Source organism: Nyctereutes procyonoides, unplaced genomic scaffold, assembly GCF_905146905.1.
Source record: "Nyctereutes procyonoides isolate TBG_1078 unplaced genomic scaffold, NYPRO_anot_genome, whole genome shotgun sequence".
NCBI classification, from domain to species: domain Eukaryota; kingdom Metazoa; phylum Chordata; class Mammalia; order Carnivora; family Canidae; genus Nyctereutes; species Nyctereutes procyonoides.
Genome location: NW_026575125.1, coordinates 81,598,839 through 81,619,383, shown reverse-complemented (window position 1 = coordinate 81,619,383; position 20,545 = coordinate 81,598,839). Strand labels below are relative to the sequence as shown.

Sequence of the window (20,545 nt, the reverse complement as noted above, 5' to 3'; positions counted from 1 at the left end):
TTCCTTTCGACAGAGCTTCCCGTCTTTCATCCATCCTCTGAGGGCCACGGGGCTCGACGCTGCGGCTCCCAGGAGGCGCGAGTCCCGCGGGACAGGCGCGAGGTGCCGAGCGGCGAAAGCGCGGGGCGCGCGCCGAGCCGAGGGCGCGCGCGCGGGAGCCGTGTGGCCGGGCGGCCGGCCGGGTTGTGGCGCGCGCGCGCGCCCCGCGAGCCCCTGGCGCGCCCCCGGCGGCCGGGGCCGCAGCGTGCTCGCCCCCGCCGCCAGCTCGCCTCACTTATGGATCGGAAGCGCTGCGTGGGGGAGACTGTTCCAAGATGGCGGCGGGTTGCTGCGGGGTGAAGAAGCAGAAACTGTCCAGTTCGCCCCCCTCTGGCTCGGGTGGCGGTGGTGGCGCCTCCTCCTCCTCCCACTGCAGCGGAGAGAGCCAGTGCCGAGCTGGGGAGCTGGGACTAGGAGGCGCCGGCACGCGGCTCAACGGGCTGGGAGGTCTATCTGGAGGAGGTAGCGGCAGTGGCTGTACCCTCTCTCCCCCCCAGGGCTGCGGCGGCGGCGGCGGGGGGATTTCCCTGTCGCCACCTCCGAGCTGTGGAGTGGGGACCCTACTTTCTACCCCGGCCGCCGCCACCTCTTCCTCACCCTCCTTGTCCGCCGCCTCGTCCTCATCGCCCGGCTCCCGGAAGATGGTGGTGTCAGCGGAGATGTGCTGCTTTTGCTTCGATGTGCTCTACTGTCACCTGTACGGATACCAGCAGCCCCGGACCCCCCGGTTCACCAACGAGCCCTAGTGAGTACCGTGCCCTCCGCCACTCTCTCCCTTGCGCTCGGGATGGGGCTCAGAGTTGAAGCAAAGTACGAGTCCGCCTCCCCGGCGGCGGCTGCCCCTGCCCCTCTCTCTGCCCCAGTCCCCGGAGCCACTCGACCTAAGTAAGGGCACCCCGCGCTTTCTGCCCTCCGAGGCAAGCACCCCACACTTGGAGCAGGGTGCTCTTGCAAGAGATGGCTCGCTGGTTCCCAAAAGTGTTCGCTTTCTCTTTGCGATAACTTCGAAGAGTTTTGACCCTTCCCTTCTCGCCTTCGCCACCCCGCGTCCCCACCGCCCTTCTTTTGGGGAACTGGATTACTCTAGGTGTTGACCTCTCCTCACTTTGGTTTCCATTTACCCCACGTGAAAGCCCCGCCAGTATTCCCGCCCCGCGTACCTTGCGCAGGGAGAGTTACTATCCCACTGCAGGGTGAAAAATAGCAACTATCCAACTTCTGTGCTGCCTAAGTGATGGAACTTAGCTCCGGAGCTTATGAGGTTACCCATATTTTCCTTCGGGTTTCCTTCTGCCCTGGGGAAGGAGAAGGTTGGTTTTTGTTTTTGTTTTTGTTTTCGTTTTTTGAAAAAAGAAAAAAAACACACACACATTTTCCCATTACTACCTATTTTTATCCAAATATACCCATTAAAATGTGTTTCTAGTGAAGCGCACCGCCAGTTCTCTCACATTTTAAGAGTGAGACCTTCCCCCCCACCCCTTAATTCCACCGTCTGGGTAACAGCTCATTCAAAAAGAGCTGTCCCCATAGAGCCACTGTCAGTTTGTACATAAAGCGTGTATTCGCTTTTGTGTCGATTTCACTTTCTAGAAATCTATGTTAGGCTTGACGATTTGAGAAATAGTTAATCCAACAGTAAGTGTGTAGGAATTTTTATGTTTTCTTTTGGCTTGTACTTTTAGTTATTTTACCCTTCAAGTGTTGAAATTGTTTAAAATAGCACTGTTACAGCTAAAAGCAGGTTAATTCTAATCCCTGTCCATTTGGATGTGTGGGAGATGGGGCATATGTTTTTTTTTTTAATGTGTAAACTGAGTGTAAACTGACTTTTTGAGTTAAATGCTAGACAGAATGTAAAGCCCAAGGAAGGGCAGAATGACAGAGGTCAATTGTTTTTATTATGAGTACATTGCATCAACAACAACAAAAATAATGGAGAAAAATTTCAGTGAAACTTATGCTGAGAACCATCAACCATTTTCCTTGCTAAGACGAGTGCCCCTTGTCCCCATATCATAAATACCTGAATTGATGTTCTTTTTAAACTGCTTCTTTTCATCTTGTGAGATTAGGTGATTAGACTACTACTAAATAAGTATAAACACTTCTGCCTACACTAAAAATATTAAATTAATATGTAAAGTGGAAATTGCAATAAAGTGTCCTGGAAATTGTGAATTTGTATTGTTTGTTTTCTTTGGCTTTAATACTTTAAATGTATTTAATTTTGTATTTTTGCCACTCTTCTGTGATCTGTGCATTTTCATTCAGACTTGGTTCATCTTTGGGCACTTATTCATAAAAAATGCATGAAAGAGCATCCAGACTGACACTTTGCCCAGTAAATTAACTGTCTTTATAAATTTCATAGTTTTAATTGTAGGAGCTTAAATCCTAAACTCACACCTTTGCTTAGCCAATTTGTTTTTTGGTTAAGATGTCAGATTCATTTAAAAAAGTTTGCTATGTAAAAAAAATCTATGAAATATTTATTGGCTTGATTCACTTATTTATGACTTTTCTGCCTTCTCTTGGATGTCTATGATATATTAAAGCCAGTTGTGGGATGATACATAGGTTGGCTCTGCAAAGTCATGGGACTGCAAAAATTCACTCCTGTTCAGTTACATGAGTTTGGCAAAGGCGATTTTACTATTCACGCTCCATTGCTCCAAAGCATATGAGAACACACTTTCAGGAGGTGCTATTTTCACACATTTTAAAGGGAGTTTGGGTTAACTGAATGACTATAACAAGAAGTTTAAAAGGAAAGTGAGCTTGACCAGTTCATACAGAAAATGCTTTTGAGAATGTCATCTTAACAGTGGCTACTTTGCACATGTGTTTAGGTATTGCTTGTCTTTGAATACCCCACCCACTGGATTTCTTTTTGGGGAATTAAACAGACCAAATAAGACACATTTTTTTTACCACTAGGGATATGTTGAAACGATGATGGAAGAATAACCATTATCATTTAGCAGGCCTTGAATATGTCATGTGTTCAACAAAACAACTTAGAAGAGACACCGAACATGACCAAGGGGAGAACTCATGTTTACTTAAGTGGAAAGAGGACTGCATCTTCTCTTCATTTATTTTAAAGTATTTTTTGAGGTGTACTGTGGAAAATTCAAGAAGATGTCTTAAAAGCAGTGTTTGATCACGGGAGTAAAATAACTGTAATCACTTGACAGTGCCTTAGTAACCACCACACATTTTCTGTTTTACATACTACATATTTAATAGCTTTGTGTACTTATTAGTGGCTTTGTGCTGGAGAACATAAGCCATAAATAGACATATTTCTTTTTTTTCCCCTGAGTTATTAGTGTCATGTCATTAGTGGCAGTGTTTCAGGTCTTGTCTCTGCCCCCTCCCCTCCACCCCGACACCAGAAGACATGCTTTCAAGAGTTCAGATCCTCCTGTGTAAAAAGCACATCACTTTCATCCCTTCCCAGAACCTTTTCTGTCAAAATGTCTGTAACTAGTGAAATCTGCCATTTACAGGGTCAAAAGTTCTAGATTGATCAGTCACTCTTCCATTTTGAATGGTTATTAGAAATTTCCTCTATCTGTTTCAGGTTTGGGGAGAGGATTTCAATATATGAACAGGCTGTGTGGATACAAATTCTTTACTGTTGGCTGCTGTTTGTTGGAATACCTACCTCGTTGCACAGAGGTAGCAGTAGCTACAGCTTGGGAGGACAGTGAAAACTTGTTTAATGGAAGACCCCTAATATTCGTGTTAAAAGTTAGGACTGCATTACTAAATCCTTGGTCTCAGTTGTATAGGCACATGTGCCTACAGAAATAAGGTTTAAGACATTTTAAAAATGACCGAGATGCATTTTACTATTCAAAATCAGAGCTCTTGGATTAATATGTGGGAACCCAGATAGCCATGTTACAAGAAAACATTTTCTACTATAAAGGGATCCACTGTGCCAGGTGTGGAGGCAGTTAGACACCAGTGCAGCGGTTCTCAACTTGGGCCGCACATTGGAACCACTGGGGAATTACTAAAAATGTGGAGACCTGGGTCACAACCCAGATATTCCGATTTAATTGGTCTTGGATGGGGCCTGGACATCAGGATTATTAAAAGCTCCTCGGGTGATTTTCAACGTGCAGCTGAGGCAGAGAACCGCTGGTCGTGCAGTATTCAGCTAGCCCTTTCTCCGGAGACTCAGATTAATTTGATCTGGGGTGGTGCCTGGGAACCCATATTTTATAAGCACCCTGGGTAATTTTGGTAAACAACCGGGTTCGGAAACCCTCGCAGTGTGGTCTGCAGAAGACCTGACCTAGGAGCTGCTGTGAAATGGAGGCTCTCAGGTCGCCCCTCATACCTGTTGAATTCGAATCTGCATTTTAACAAGCTCCCCAGGTGATTCTTCTGCACATTAAAGTTTGAAGAGGAGTGGTTCTCCAACTTTAGAGTACATCATAATCTCCTGGAGTGCTTGTTAAAACACAAATTGCTGGGCCCCATTCCCAGAGTTTCTGATTCAGTCAGTCTGGGGTGGGGCCGTGAATTTGCATTTCTAACAAGCTCCCTGGTGATGCTGCCACAGTTCCCAGGACCACACGTTGAGACCCCTCCTGGGTTAGAGAGAGAAGTTGAGGACCTCAGTAAAGTCATCCGGTAACTGTAAGGGAATGGCAGTTTTCCCTGCCAGTTTCGAGTGGAGAACTTCCTGTTTCCATGTCACCAGGCTTTGTCATGTTCTTTCTAACTTAGCACCGGGGAGATTGAATGGTGCCAAGATCCTAGTAAGAGTCCCAGGTTCTTGGGATGGTTTCAGTCTGAGGTGGGGGGAGGGGCGACTCTTGGAAACGGGTGGTATGATTTTAGGTATTTTTTTTCAGAAATGTTAAACACAAGGGGCATATTTTAGGAGTTAAAAGCAGCATAATATGGTCTCTTAAAGTTAGTTGTATTGATTTTGATAAGTAAAGCTCCCTTCTGTTGCCATAAAAAATGCTTTGATGATTAGCTCACTAAATAACACGTTGTGATAAGATTTTAAAAGCTTTTCCTTACACTTACGCTTGCTGGATTGGATTTTAAAATTTCCCTCATTAACAAAGAAATATAAAAGGATCCTGCCAAGGCACTGGGATTGTTCAGTCTTATATCTTTAATGCTGTATTGCATGTCATGTCCCATGAACTATTTGTTTTAATCTTCTTACCACCTTTGAAGTTAATGCACTACTACATTTTGTATAGACCATGGCACATAAAAGATACTTTACTATTAACATCAATAATATGGTTTTCCATTGCAGTGAATAAAATATAATTTAAAAAATCCACTCCTGGATATGCAGTTCTTGAGAGACTCCAGTCAGGTGTTTGAACAGTTAACTCTTTTCTTGTCTTGTCACAGTAGTCAAATTACTGTTTTCCAGCATGCTTGGGAGGAATTGGGTTGTTTTTGAAAGATGAAGCAGGCACTTTGTTTCACCAGAATGGTAGCAGTCCTATGACGTGTTAGTTAAAAAGGTGATTTGAGAATGAAGGTTGGGTCAAAGTGGTATTAATACAGCATTTAAACACAAGCTATTATATTATATTATATTATATTATATTATATTATATTATATTATATTATATTATATTATATTATATTATATCTTTTTTTAAATGAAGACTGATCAGAATAGTTCAAAGTTTTATCTGTCTATTGCAGATGATGCTATTATGCCACTGCAGAGTTCCTCATCCATGCTAGCATAGTGGTCATAATGTATAGTTTTTCTTCTTCTTCTTCTTCAAGAAAAAACCCCAACACATATTGTCTGGAAAATTGTTGAGCATTTTTGAAGGTATTACACGGATTGTTTTTCAACAATGTTGATTTCCATTTGAAGGCAGTCTGGTGTCCTGTCTTTACTGAGAGAAAAGAAAGAAGGCACGCCCCCAGTTGTCATTTATGCTGTAAATACAGCCAGTGACTGAAATGGAAGGATGTAAGAATATAAATTACAAAATTATTTTTGTATACATGCATAAAGGTGTATATAGGACAAAATATATTTAGTTAAAAAGAAAAATTCAATGCTTATTTTACCTTCTCCCCCATATGGCCAAAGAGAATGATAATCTAGCTCATAATTTTGCTTGCTTATGAATTGTATTTGTGCTGCATTCAGGTCCCAGTTAGCGAGAGGCAACCAAGAAGGAATCTTTGCTGGGGGATCTCTCAGTCCAATGAGAAGAAAGACCACTACTGAGCAAGTGAAAATACTCTGTTAGCCCATATGCATGAGTAGGTTTTTTTTCCTGTGTTTCTCAGAGAAATATTAGCATTCACATTGTTGTCTTTAGAAAACTGTACACTTTTTGCAATTGTATTTGTGTTAAAACACTACAACTTATTACCGCAAAGGATTATAATTTTGAAGTCAGTTATGTTTCCCATTTATAGACCATCTTACTTTCTGAGAATGTATATGTGTGAAACACTAAAACCTTGCAATAAGATGGTCAAAGTTCCCTATTTCAATAGGCGTTATTCTGTTCTCTCAATGTCACACATGCTTGCCTGTTTTAAAACAGCACAATGACCAGGGCTTTTACATTTAAATTCTCTTCAATAGTCTTTCCCCCCACCCCGAACTTGTGTAATAATGTCTCTTTTTGATACTGTTCTGAATCAATTAAGCTTAGTAAGGACCAGCAGTAAAAGCCAGGGTCTGCCAAGAATGGACCTTCAATGTGTAAGCTGTCTTTCTGCAATCAGTAATTGGGCAGTTGCTCACAGGACACTGGAGACGGTGTGGGAAGCCAGTGGTTGTATAGGTGGAAAGAGCAGATTCCCCAACAGTAAACTTATTTAGAGTTGAACTTCTATAGTTACAGTGCTGCTAAGAGCAGAAACGAGCCACAAGTTTATGTAGTAGAAATAAAAGAGCCTGAAGGAAGAAGTATGGTGTAATAGTGCAGTTGGTTGGGTGGAGCATATTTTATGTTTGGTCCAACGATAAGTGGCATCTTTTCTATCTAGTGTGGGTGTATTTTCTACAGTTCTTAATGTATCATACTTTCAAACCTGCTCAACCTTAAAAATGTGAGTTTTGAAGAGCTGGGTGGAAATTATATGTCACTGGGGAAAAAAAAACCCGTTATTCCTTTTAGCATATACATTATGCTGAGTTCCATGGTGGGAAACCAAAGAAGTCGTTCTATCCTCACAGAGCTTGCAGTCTTGTTCAAGGTATGACACAAACATCAAAGTCCCTTAAAATGCTGACAACGCACTATATATGTGATTGTAGATGAAGTTAAAAAGTAGAAAACAGCATGTCAGTGTGGTGATGCCATGGAATAAAGGAGTGGTTAGGTAAAAGGCTTTTAGGAAGAGGATGGCTTTTGAGCCAATTATGAAATGGCAAAGGTACAGAAATTATTGGTGAAGAGTCTGGTATGACCAGTAGATCTTGAGGTCTTCCTGGTGTTTCTTGAACTCATTGCTCACTACCACACCCCTTGCCATAGCACTTGGTGATTCCCAGCAGCTGTCTTCAGCCAGCAACTTTCATCCCCAGCATTCTCCATACCACTCCCCTTCCTCTGGTCTCAAAGATCAGAAAACTTAAAGGAAATTATAAGTAGCTTTTTCTCTTGGGAACCTTCTGGGAAGGCTGGGTAAGAGATACTGGATCTGATTATATATAGTTTCCTGTGTGAGGAAGAGAACAGTATTGGCAGAAGACTCTTCCAGGACGTAAGATGACTTTGAAGGAGAATAATCTCATGGTAAGGGAAACCAGCTAGGCTTGAGGTTCCTAGGGTACTAGGAAGACTGACATTGGAAAAGTAGGAGAGGCACCCGAAGGGCAGAGTTAATGAATATAGGAATGTTGCAAAATCAAGAAGTGGAAGAAATTATCAACATACGGAGGGACTTGCACTCCAAGGCCAGGTTTTGTGTAGGAGTGGAAAGCTTGCAGCTCACCTGTTCCTTGGCTGCCATCCTTGCCTCTTCTTTTCTTGGCTCTGTGCCTAGCTATTCTTGTGCTCAGGAAAAGTTTGTTCAACAGCTCAGTTGGAATGGCTATGAAATTTGATCAGAAGTGTAAGAACCTTCCCTTTCCCCTCTTCATCTATTCCCAACTGTATCTAATTTGAGAGAAAGGAGAAGACACGTTGGTTTATAGAGTTCGGATCAAATATAAAGATAGATGAGATAGCTTTTGGGGGAGGACCTGAAATTAGCCGATTGCATGTAAGTAAAGAGGCACTGCAGAAAAAAAAGATTGACCAAATTCCCATTGCTAGGGAAAGTGAAGTTGGGGAGAGGTTTTGAATGTAATTCAGAGTTTACAAGCCTGAGGAACCAGGAGGATGGTGGTGCCACTAAAAAGCATGGATGTGAACGAATGGGAAGGAACACATAGTTGGTCAGATGCAGTTGGATTTCTTATTATGTGTTTTTCAAGTGTCAGCAGTTATCAAACGTCATTTCTGTTTTAATTAACAGAACCACAGAGCAGTGACAGAGCTGTTGTGACGATTTGGTCAGTCTCTTGGATCTCTCCAGCCACCTCCACCTCAGTTTTGACTTTGAATGTGTGGATGGGTAGAGATCAGTGGTAGTTTTCAGCTTTGTGTTGCTAGTAAAAATACCTGACAATATATTGGTCTCCCTAAGGTAACTTTATATGTTATATATATTATATATCATCAATTTGTAAAGCAGTCAGCAATTCTCATATTTCTGTAGCGTATGTCATAGCACAGTGTTCAGCAAAATAGAACCTCACGGAGGGCCATCAAGAATTTGTAGTTTCAGACTGTGGATTAAAGGAAATTTCTGAAGGACTGGAAGTATTGCCTTTGTCCTCAGGCTTAGAAAGTAAGGAATCAGGCTGGATCTACTTTGCAGCTTGGCTCACAAGGAAGGGTAGATGCTATCTATCAATGGACAGGATCAGCCATATTGCTTTATGATCATTGCAATGTTCAGTGGATGGGCAAATATGAAATGTTCTACTTGAGTCCAGGCCTACTAATATTAGTTGTTTTTTTTAAAAAATAAGGTCTGTGATAGTCTTGATGATTCTTGCCTTTCCCCTATCTGTTTCATTTTACAGATAATCCACATTGTGACCCAAAGCCACATGCAATGCTGGGAGAGCACAGTTGACTGTATTATGCAATATCCTGCCAGAAGATGCTGACCAGCTCTCTAGTAATGGAAAGTAGTGAGATTAACAGCCTATGTAGATTGCCTTGCCATTCTGTATACTTTCTGTAAGCATATAACACACAATTCTAGTAAACATGTCTTATAGTGAGACTTTGGTTTGCTGCAAGGTATTAACACCAAATTCTTTGCTTTGCTTCAGGCATTAGTGGGTCTTTGAGTCATTCTCATAGAATAGAATCTATGAAAAAATGGTTTTTGTGCTGTCAGCCTCCAGGTCCCACAGCACTGTGATGGCCTCAAAGAGATGCTTGTGTGCTAGTTACACTAGTGTGCTGCTTCTCTGTGACATTGTTATTGCTTATGTAGCCTAGCAACCATACAGGCATAGGTGGCCTGGTGTGCAAATAAGTCATATATTGCTGGTGAAACTTGGGCCTCAGTACACACCTCATTGTAGTAAGGGAAAATACCTTTTGTATCCTGATTTTGAACAACAGTGAGGTAAGTGTGTAGATGATGGGTGCTTTTTTACATCCTTCTCACATTATTATTTGTTAAGTGGAAGATGGTGCTGGTGATTTATTCACTAAAGGAAAGCGTCATGAAGTCTTCTGGCCTTTTTCTGTGTTAGAGTATTGCCCTCAATGCATTTTATGAAGTTTCCCATGATTAAAACAAACAACTCTCCACACTTTGGCACTACAACCCAAAAACTTGCCGCCGGCATAGCCAGGTGATTTTGTGGAATAGCTCTTTGATGTTAGGACTAGGTGCCAGGTAGTCAGTGATTAAAATTGTTTGTTCAGTTCATGGGTCCATATACCCCACACTCTTGTCAATTCAAAAAAAATCCTCATAAGAACAAATGGGAATGATACAGCTTCTATTTTTTCTGACACTAATGAGATGATGTGTGGTTTGTGGTGTGATTTACTCCACAAAGTCCTCTAATCATTGCCTTGTGTGGGAAATTGTTTTGCAGGATCCACTCTTTCATACTGTGAAAGCATTAGCTCTGTGAAGAAACAGTCACCTAGGGCTGAGGCAGGAATAGAGGGCACATGAGAGCCAGGGAGGGAGAAGAATGTGATGGTAGTCAAATGAGGTGAAGCCTGGATTCAGGTCAGAAAAAGAGACTGAGTGCCTGGTCTGGAGTAGGCATATTTTACAGTGCAGAAACCTGAGTATCCCTCCTTTACAAGTGGCCATGGCAGTCTTGTTTAAAAAAGTATATATTATTCCTCTCAGAAACAGATGCACAGCATAAAGTTTAGCTATACAAGAAGACTTGCCTATGCATCCCTTTAGTTCTTCCAAGAGACCATGTTGGAATGAGAATAAGGCCTCTGGGCAAGTTTGGGGGCCATGGGACAAGTAGCTTAAGTATACTCCAAACAGATAAATGTAACCAACTCTCTGATCATTATCCTTTCTTTGTTTCTTGACTTGTTTGTAAACATAGTTATAAATCCTCAAGTACTCAGATGTGTCTCATTTTCAGGTGTGTTTATTGAGATAGTAATAGATGTAGGAGGTTTTATTTTTTATGTATTTATTTTTAAAGATTTATTTATTTATTTATTCATGAGAGACACACAGAGAGAGGCAGAGACATAGGTAGAGGGAGAAGCAGACTCCCTGCAGGGAGCCTGATGCAGATCCCAGGACTCGGGGATCACACCCTGAGCTGAAGGCAAATGCTCAACCACTGAGCCACCCAGGTGCCCAAGGTTTCATTTATACAGCTTCCTCACAGCCATACTCCATAATAGAGATTATGGAACAGATAATGTTAAAGGATAGACCCCACAATAATTTCTGACTGCAGAATGCAGTCATAGGAAGGCATTCTATTGATCATACTCATGTCTTCTGTAGCTTTTCTCCAGTGTGTCTCAACAGGACCTACTATGGTCAATCTAATTTGTAAGTTATGTTCTCACAGATAACTGGACTGTCAGCCATTTTTAGTCAGTTTCTCTTCAATTGTACAGATGTATGCTGCTTTTAGAAAATTAATTGATTAATGTATTTATTCAGTGGTAAAAAAACACAGATTTTTTTTTTTTTTAGAGAGAGCAGAGATGGAGGGGCACAGGGAGAAAATCTAAAGCATTCTCTTCAGATGTGTGGAGCTCAATCTCACAACCCTGAGGTCATGACCTGAGTCGAAATCAGGAATCAGACACTTCACTGACTGTGCCACCCAGGCACCCCTTTTTCCAAAATTTTAAGTGTCTAGCACAGTACTGATAACTGTCAGCACCAGGTTTAGCTTAGTTTTTCAAGGTATATGATAGTAGCTCTATCTAAAGCAACTAATGTTTCATAATAATTTTGGGAATCTTTAAAAAAATCTTTACAAACATACATTAAAGCTGCACCGAGCTTATTTACAAGAGAGCTTAATTTAGGCTTTGAAGTATCTATTTGTCCAAACTTACTGAAAACTATAAGTAAACTAGATTAAAGGCATCCGAGTCAGAAATCACCATTAAAAATGTTTCAAACTAGTAGCGTGTCAGTATTTGATATAGCATTTATCATTTACTTTATTAGTATACTTAATACTGCCTACCTGTATTTGAAAAGAACTGGTTTTTCTAGCTTTCCTTTTAAGTTGTTATTCTCATCCTCTGTCTTTTAGGGCTTTCTAATGAATTTGCTAATAATATAAGGAAACGTCTTTGTTGGGAACTTTACCCTTGCTTACCCACTTTTAATGGTAGAACAATGAAGGAATTAAAGGTAGAACATTTGTTTTGACTGTTGAACCTGATACTTCCGAGGAAATGTGTTTCCTAGAGAGATGGAAAATTGGAAAACACCTTGCCTAATGGGCAATTATAAGTAAGGCCTTTTAAGTCCGTATGTGTATATATAAACCACTTTAGTTGAGCACTTCTTGGAATTCCTTATTTGCTTTAATGAAAAGCTCATATCTAAAGGTGGTTAGTGGAGTACTCACTTTGGGAGCACATATACTCAGTGTGGTAGTGGAATCTGTGAAATAATAGATATGGTCAAGTCATGGGTCTTTAAAACTGTTTATTTACCTCATTGCACAACCTGTATGAGATTCTTTATCATTAGGAGAGGTACAGATATCTTTTAATATTGTCACTGAATTGTGGTGTATTAATTTGGATTTTAGAGCAGTTTCTAACTTCTTTCATTTAGAGATAGTTTTAAATTTTTTTTTATTTATTTATGATAGTCACAGAGAGAGAGAGAGAGAGGCAGAGACACAGGCAGAGGGAGAAGCAGGCTCCATGCACTGGGAGCCCGATGTGGGATTCGATCCCGGGTCTCCAGGATCGCGCCCTGGGCCAAAGGCAGGCACCAAACCGCTGCACCACCCAGGGATCCCTAGAGATAGTTTTAGAGAAGAAAGTAGAATTTCCACTATGATTATCCCTTTGTAGACATTATAAAGTGAATATTTGTTTAAACTTCAAGATCTGTTTGCCAGCATTATATTAAGACAGTGTATCTTATATCAAAACCTATCATGTACTAACAGTACTAACAGTTAGTACTAGCAGTACTAACTGCTCTTCATATTGTAAATTCTAACATTTCAGTTCAACAAGTAATATAGTGGTTGGGGGTGAGAGGTCTGTAATAGGTGTAAGCCATGCTTCCTGCCCTTAAAAAGCTTGCAGTCATATTGAGAAGACAAGATTCATGAAATGAGTAATGTAATCACATGATTTAATGGCTAAATAATTGATGGAGACAATGAGGCCTGTGAGAGTTTGGACAAAAACTAATGTGGGCTGGGATTATACAGGAGGGCTCCATGGACAAAGTAGGATTCAGGCTGGGTAGACCTTTTGCAGAGGAATAAAGCATTCTAAACAGGGAAACAGCTTAAAGATACAGAGGTCACCCATCCAAGTACTAACCAGGCCCGACCCTGCTTAGCTTCCGAGATCAGACGAGATCGGGCGCGTTCAGGGTGGTATGGCCGTAGACTGGAGGGTATTATGCTGAGTGAAGTAAGTCAATCGGAGAAGGACAAACAGTGTATGTTCTCACTCATTTGGGGAATATGAATAATAGTGAAGGGGAATATAAGGGAAGGGAGAAGAAATGTGTGGGAGATATCAGAAAGGGACACAGAACATAAAGACTTCTAACTCTGGGAAATGAACTAGGGGTGGTGGAAGGGGAGGAGGGCGGGGGGTGGGGGTGAATGGGTGGCGGGCACGGAGGGGGACACTTGACGGGATGAGCACTGGGTGTTATTCTGTATGTTGGTAAATTGAACACCAATAAAAATCAATTTATAAAAGTAAAAAAAAAGAAGAAAGAAAAGACTCAAATTAATAAAATCATGAATGAGAAAGGAGAGATCACAAAAAAAAAAAAAAGATACAGAGGTCAGAATGAGCATTATACGGTAGTCAGTAGATACCAATCAAAGGTATATTAAAGTTGGAGAGATTGTAGCAAGAAAGGGGACCCCGTGAGGAGACTGTTGCTATAATTCAAGCACTGGGAAATGAAGGTCCGCCAGTTGACAATTTTAAACTATTAATGGCCTGTGAATTGCCTCTTTCTTGGTAAAATTTCCCTTTTGTCCAGTTAATTATGCCTCAGCAGCTCCTTTAATGTCATGAATGTCATGAAGCCTGGACAAGAGACTGGGAAATAACACAAGCAGGACTGCTGTGTAGACAAAGTGCTTTCATTATCTATAGACATTCAGCATAAATCAGTTAGATTAACATTGGTTATATCACCCTTTGCCTGAGTGCCTTCTAAGTTCCATGTTCTTTTTTCTTTCTTCTAAACCAGTGTCTCAGACATGAAGTTAAGAGAGTTAAAAAAAAAAGTTAAGAGAGTTGAGTACCAACAAAGATTACGTAATTTAAAAAATAAACTACCCTAATTATTATGGAATTAAATGGCATTAAGCCACTTTTTTTCTCCTTAAATTAATGAAGGAATTTTGTTTGGATGTTACAAGTGTAACTCATATAAGGTAGGTACTAGGAATTATAATTCTAGGAGAATTGTGTACTAATTATTGAATGATGTTATTTATTAATTTAGCTTCAACATCAATTAGTCTAATGGCTATGTTCCTCAGAGTTCTTAACAGACCCTACTCAAGAATGCTACCACTCTAAAACACAAACTATATAAGCAAAATCTGTAAAGGTTTCATAGTATTATTTAGAAACAAAATTCTAAAATGGTTTCCCGATTACAATAAAGCAGCATATTTTAATTTTATGTTGAACAACAATTACCCTTTGAAGAAGAAGGAGCAAATTCTTAGTCTTTTCCTTTAATTAAATGAAGAGGTAAGTTTCAAACCCCAAACTTCTTTTTCAGGGATCACTATAAAATTTCATTTCATTTCATTTCATTTCATTTTTCCTCTCTCCTTTTTTCCCCAGAATATGCTTCAGAATACAAGAAAATTCTTTCCTGTTAGACTGATCTCTGACAGGATCTAGCCACATAACCATGAACGTTGTGCCAATGTACTCAGGAAGTAAAAAAACAACACTGGCACAGTGCTCATTAACAGTGTTCTCTGTGTGGTCAGTTTAGGTTTTTTTTTCCTTTCTTTTTTTTTTATAAGTAAATGAGCTCTCCCTCATGTCATAGACTTGAAACATGAATAATCTGTAATTTGAATTACATACTACAGTGAGGTAAAGAAATACCAGATGTTAAAATAGTGGTAGTGAATATGTTTAAGTCCAAGCTTTTGAAGAAGAGACAGTTTGGCCTATGTCTGTGATCATGGACCCCCCTTCCACGTAATAGGGTAGGAGGCCAAATGGAATCCAATGGTCCTTAGGACAGACCACACAAAGGCCCGTGGTCACTCTCAATATGTTTGAAATCTTTGTTAACAAAGGTGAATACTCTCATCAAGGGAAGGAGAGGTGATTTTGTTTATACAGGGTTGAACCATTTAGAGGCCAATTTCACTTTCACAGGCTTCAAACAATAGGCATGTTACTTGGGCAGTGGCTTCCATAGTGTAGAGCACAATCAAGGCAAAAAAAAAAAAAGTCAGTGGTTTTCCGTTTTGGCGATGGTAAGAGAACAAGCAAGTCCTATTTTAAAGTGAAAAATTGGGTGTGGGTCCAAAGGGTCCTGGTTCCTGTCTCCATTGACTATTCTTAGAACCTTTGCTGTGTTTATTTCAGTTCAGTCTAGGGAAATTCAGGTCAGTTTTTACAGAAGAGGAGCATTTTAGTCTTGAAGCTTTCTTTCATTTCCATGAAGAGTGTAATTATTCACCATCCCATAGTAACCATTTATTAACCCTTTACTAAATTAATTTGCAGCAAGCAGCAGGGTCACTGGTGCTGTCTTCTTCTTAAAATTGTTGTTAGATTTATTTGAATATTTTTGACCTCTTATCTCCCCCACCCCAAAACTAAAGGATATATCTAGAAATATCCTTCTCTTCTCCTTCCTCAACATAATTTGTCTTTGGAGCTTTGTCATTTTTGAAGACAGCAGTCTTGAATATCTGAAGACTTTGTAGCAACTGTATTAAATATTTTTTACCACTTAAATTCTAGCAGTGTTTTCCACTTTGCATTATCTAGAACGTTTACTGGTTCTACTAGACTTCCAGTTTGGGGTGGTGGAGTGATGAGGACAGAGAGGTTGTAAATTTATGACTTCCAAATTTTTTCAAACAGCAGACTTGAATATCTAAAGTAGTGTGTTTAGCTGGACTGATTTTGAATTTGGGGCAGTGCTAGATCTCAAAGATTTCTAGAAGCTTTTCTAGGGGGGTTTTAAAGCAGAGAATGAGAGATGTTCTATTGTGTTTCTTCCTATGCCTTACCTGGAAGTGGGTATCTTTGTGTCTGTATGTGTGTAACTGATACTGTAAGATCTTTGTGGATTTATTTAATATTGTTTGCTATTTGGAAACTGACCTGGCTATATGTAGCTGTATACAGGGGAGACGTGTTTATACTTCTCATAGAGGTATGGCATAGGCTTTAATCACCTACTTCTCTTTTACTCTATGATTCCATTCATACAGAATCTTGGAATACTAAGAAGGCTATTTGGTACTATTAATTTTCTGCTGATTGGTTCTAAACTATAGGTTCCCATCTGTTTAGATAAATGCTTCTCTCCTAATATTTCTACAGCCAGAAATTCTTAGTCTACTGCCTAAGAATGGATTTTAGAGGGTCAGCAACCATGATGAATCCTATATTTGGTGAAAAAAGGAATACCTTTATTTGTTTTTATGGAAATTCTTGATGTGTCTGTTCTCACATTAATATAATTTAGATGAAGGAATATAGATTTGAAGAAGCCTGACCTAAGGGATTTTAAGTTGTACTGAAAGCACAAATAATATCTTAGCATGTAATTTCCTTCATAACATATTTTATGGTAGACTTGTTTATGTCATAGTTCTGAGTCAAAGCTGAATTCAACACATTAGTCTTTAACTTATCCAAAATTAATATCTTCTGGCTAAGAACCAACACAGCTTTATGACTCTTAAGACATTTCCTTATATTAATCACCAGCTGTAGAAATGTGCTTTATTTGGGGGGCCATTAAAAACATTTTTTTTCACTTCCTGAGTTATTGCATAATTTGCAATGCAAAGAAAACATCGAAGCATAGTTGGACAGCAGGATAGACTTACTAATTTCTAATTTAGCAACTTATTCATACATATTAGCCTTAAAGTATACAAGATTCAGATTCTTCAAATTATTGTCTTAGCAAAATGAAAAATTATTTAATGAAGGACTTTAATGGTTGCTCATAAATTACTGAAATTGCAGATTTTAAGCTAATGAATTCTAAAGACAGTGAAAATCTTCCATGTTATATACCCTTATTGTATGCTTATGCTGGTTTTTAAAAATATGTATGGAATAGGACAGTGAAATTCTGAATGATAGCTTCTTAATATCACTGAGACTATTTTTTATTTGAATGAGTGATTTCCTCTATATTAAGGATATGCTCAATTTAAATTGGTTTTCTCAGACAAGATTTTAATGGCTTTGTAATCACCTTTTTAAAATATTTCATTTATTTGGGTTTTTTTTTTTTTTTTTGAGAGAGAGAGAGAGAACAAGCAGGGGGAGGGAGAGGGACAAGCAGATTCCACACTTAGTGCAGACCCTGACATGGGGCTTGATCTCAGGACCCTGAGATCATGACCTGAGCCAAAATCAAGAGTCAGATGCTCAGCCAACTGAGCCAACCAGGTGCTCTGCTTTGTAATCTCTCTCACAGTGTTTTAAACATGTCATGAGTGATTCTCAACATTTTTCTTCTTGCAACATGACTCTGTGCCCTGCAGCATGATCCCTAAACCCAGAGTTCTGTGTACAATTCCAGGTAGTACTTTAGGAGGGGCAGGTCAGTTATTTTGAAAGTATTATGTGTTTATTCTTATTCTTCTCCCCATTTTCCTTCTCCTTCTCAAATACACACACATAACAAAGGTATGAGCAGGTTGTTTTCATATCATATCTGCAACTAAATTCAGGACCCCCAGAACTATCCAAATGAAGAACCACTTATAATATTTTGACATCTCCCAATTTAGTATTAGGACAATGCTACCATTGAGGTCAGACTTTTTCATAACTTGTAATTCGGTTTGGCAACATTATAATGAATCATCAATTGTGTGTGGTAAGATAGTAACTGTCTTATTAAAATGAGTTTTTAAAATGTTTAGTCAGATTCTTCATAAAATTCAAGACTTAGAGCTTATAATCACTATCTACTCCATTTCATCTAAGAAAATACACTGAGACCTTTTCTTAGTGACTTTTCATCTGTTATGACTCTAGGCATTGAACTAGATGCTATGTTTTCAGTCCCACCATGCCTCAGATAAGTCCTAATTTCTCATGTTCTTTTATTTAAAACTAACATAATGTGAATCTTTAAAAATAATTAATATTTAAAAAGTACTTGAAATGCAGCCAAATGTTAATAACAATAAATACCTCTTTATTGCATTTGTTATCAAAAAACACATTTATTTCCTTATAGTCGCCAAAGGTAAAATGGAATGTAAATCTAGGCTGATCATATTTTCTCTCTTCTAAATTTTATAGATGTTCATGAATACTTTAACCTAACAGTCAATGTGTAGATATCTTCAAGGATCCCACGTATTTTTCTGGGTCCTTTTAAGAGCTGAAGGTTATAGTCTTTTTAGAAGATCCCAGTTTCAGAATGATTTTCAAACTCAAATAGAGAGTAAGATGATTTAATTAAGTAAATATTTCCAGAATATTAGAGTAAGAACCTTAGAAAATCTACTCTTCTATACAAGCAGAATGGGCACTGGCTAAAATTTTCAAAGCCAGCTTTTTTAGAATTCTGGAAATTAACCAAAGACTTCCAACAACCTGAGCATTTACTCATTAAAAAACAGGTGATTTTTCCATAAGAACAGTGAGCTTTGTTGTGTTTTAACTTACCCTAATCCTTTCTCCCTTTACCTGGTTCCACAAGGAAACCAGTAGCCTTGCAACCACAGTAGCTATGAAAACCAGTACCCACAGGAGGGGTCAAGCTCCCCAAATATTCCTGTCACCAAGAATCATCACTGTTTGACCTACCTGGAAGCTCCCTGGGAAAGCTCCATTCACAAGCCTTATCTCTATTTGACCTGATTCATCCCTGCTCAGTGAAAAGCATTGTCCTCAGGGTACTTGTTGAAAACAATCAAGGGCAATTATTTAACATTGCATCTGTCTGAGCTTGTGATACCAGAGGAAGGCAAAGAGGCTGGCCAGAAAACTTAAAAGGAGGATCTGGGGATAAGATGGGGGGCTTTAGCAAGCTCTAAGATATTCCTGGTTGTCTAGAAGGCCACGCTCATGTGTAGGGCTGTGTTTATGCCCAAGAAAGACTTATGGAGTCCCTATTTGCTCACCTGTGGCTGACCTTGAGAACCTGTGGAAGCAGGAAATGAAGGCCAAGGCAGAGCTATAAACTGCTAGAACATTGAAAGCATACCCCAACACACACACACAGGGTTTCTTGACACGGGGTGGAAGATCTTCTGGTTCAAGACATTTTACAAAATCTCTTTCCAATCATTAGTTGACTCCTAAACTAACTGAACAGAGACTTCATGTGGCCACACCTGACAACAAATACAGACTTTACAGAATCAGTCCAGGAAAGTCATTAAACAAACAAATAACAAAAGAACAAACCTTGGGGAGGGATCTTCTTTTCAAACTTGCTATATTATATTATTTAAAATGTTTAATTTTCAACAAAAAATAAAATACAAAGACATGAGAAAGTATGACACAGGGAGATAAGCATAAGCAGTTAATAGAAAGAAACTGTACCTGAGGAAATCCAGATGTTGTGCTTACTAGTCAAAACTTTAAATGAGCTATTATAAATATTAAAAGGAAATCATGCCTAAACAATTAAAAGAAAGTATGTGACTGTCTCATCAAAGAATATCAGTAAAGAGATAGAAATTATTTTTAAAAGAACCAAATGGAAAATTTGGAGTTGAAAATTTCAGTAAACTGAAATGAAAAATTTACTAAAGTGTTCAGCAGCAGATGTGAGTGGCAGAATTAAGAATCAGCAAACTTGACAATAGATTGAGATTATACTATCTAAGGAACAAAAAAAAAAAAAAGAAAAGAAAAAGAAAAATCAGCAGACCCTAAGAGGCTTATGAGATACCATGAAGTATACCAACATACATATAATAGGAGTCCCAGAAGGAGAAGGTGGGGAAGCAGAGAGAATATTTGAAGGAAAAATGGCTGAAAATGTCCCAAATTTGTTAAACAACATTGATCTGCAACATTCAGGAGCTCAACTGAAAGTAGGATAAACTCATAAGGATTCACACCTAGACACATGATAGGTTGTTGAAAGACAAAAACAAAGAGAATCTTGAATGTAGCAAGAACGAAGGGGGCAGCCCAGGTAGCTCAGCAGTTTAGCTCCACCTTCAGTCCAGAGCGTGATCTTGGAGACCTGGAATCGAGTTCCACATCCGGCTCCTTGCATGGAGCCTGCTTCCCCCTCTGCCTGTGTCTCTGCCTCTCTCTCTCTCTCTCTCTCTCTCTCTCTCTCTGTCTCATGAATAAATAAAATCTTTAAAAAAAAGAATGAAGGGATTCAACAAAGATGAGGGATCCTCAATAAAGATTAGCAGCTGATTTCTCATCAGAAACCATGGAGGCCAGAAGGGTAGTGGGATGAAATATTCAAAGAGCTGAAATAAATGGGTTGTCAAGAATCCTATATCTAGCAAGACCATCCTTTATAAATGAAGGAAAAATTAGGACATTTCCAGATACTCAAAAACTGAATT

The 20,545-nt window shown here is 39.4% G+C and overlaps 1 protein-coding gene and 1 pseudogene across 1 annotated transcript in view; one reads left to right on the top strand and one right to left on the bottom strand.

The window, feature by feature from the left end:
- Nucleotides 1-289: 289 nt before the first annotated feature.
- AMMECR1 (AMMECR nuclear protein 1) overlaps nucleotides 290-20,545 on the top strand; it is a 116,391-nt gene continuing 96,135 nt past the window's right edge. The window contains exon 1 of the mRNA XM_055337576.1: nucleotides 290-784. Within this exon, the coding sequence (XP_055193551.1) occupies nucleotides 315-784 (470 nt within the window). The 5' untranslated portion in view covers nucleotides 290-314. The remainder of the gene's footprint in view (nucleotides 785-20,545) is intronic.
- On the bottom strand, nucleotides 13,068-13,182 carry LOC129519007 (5S ribosomal RNA; annotated as a pseudogene).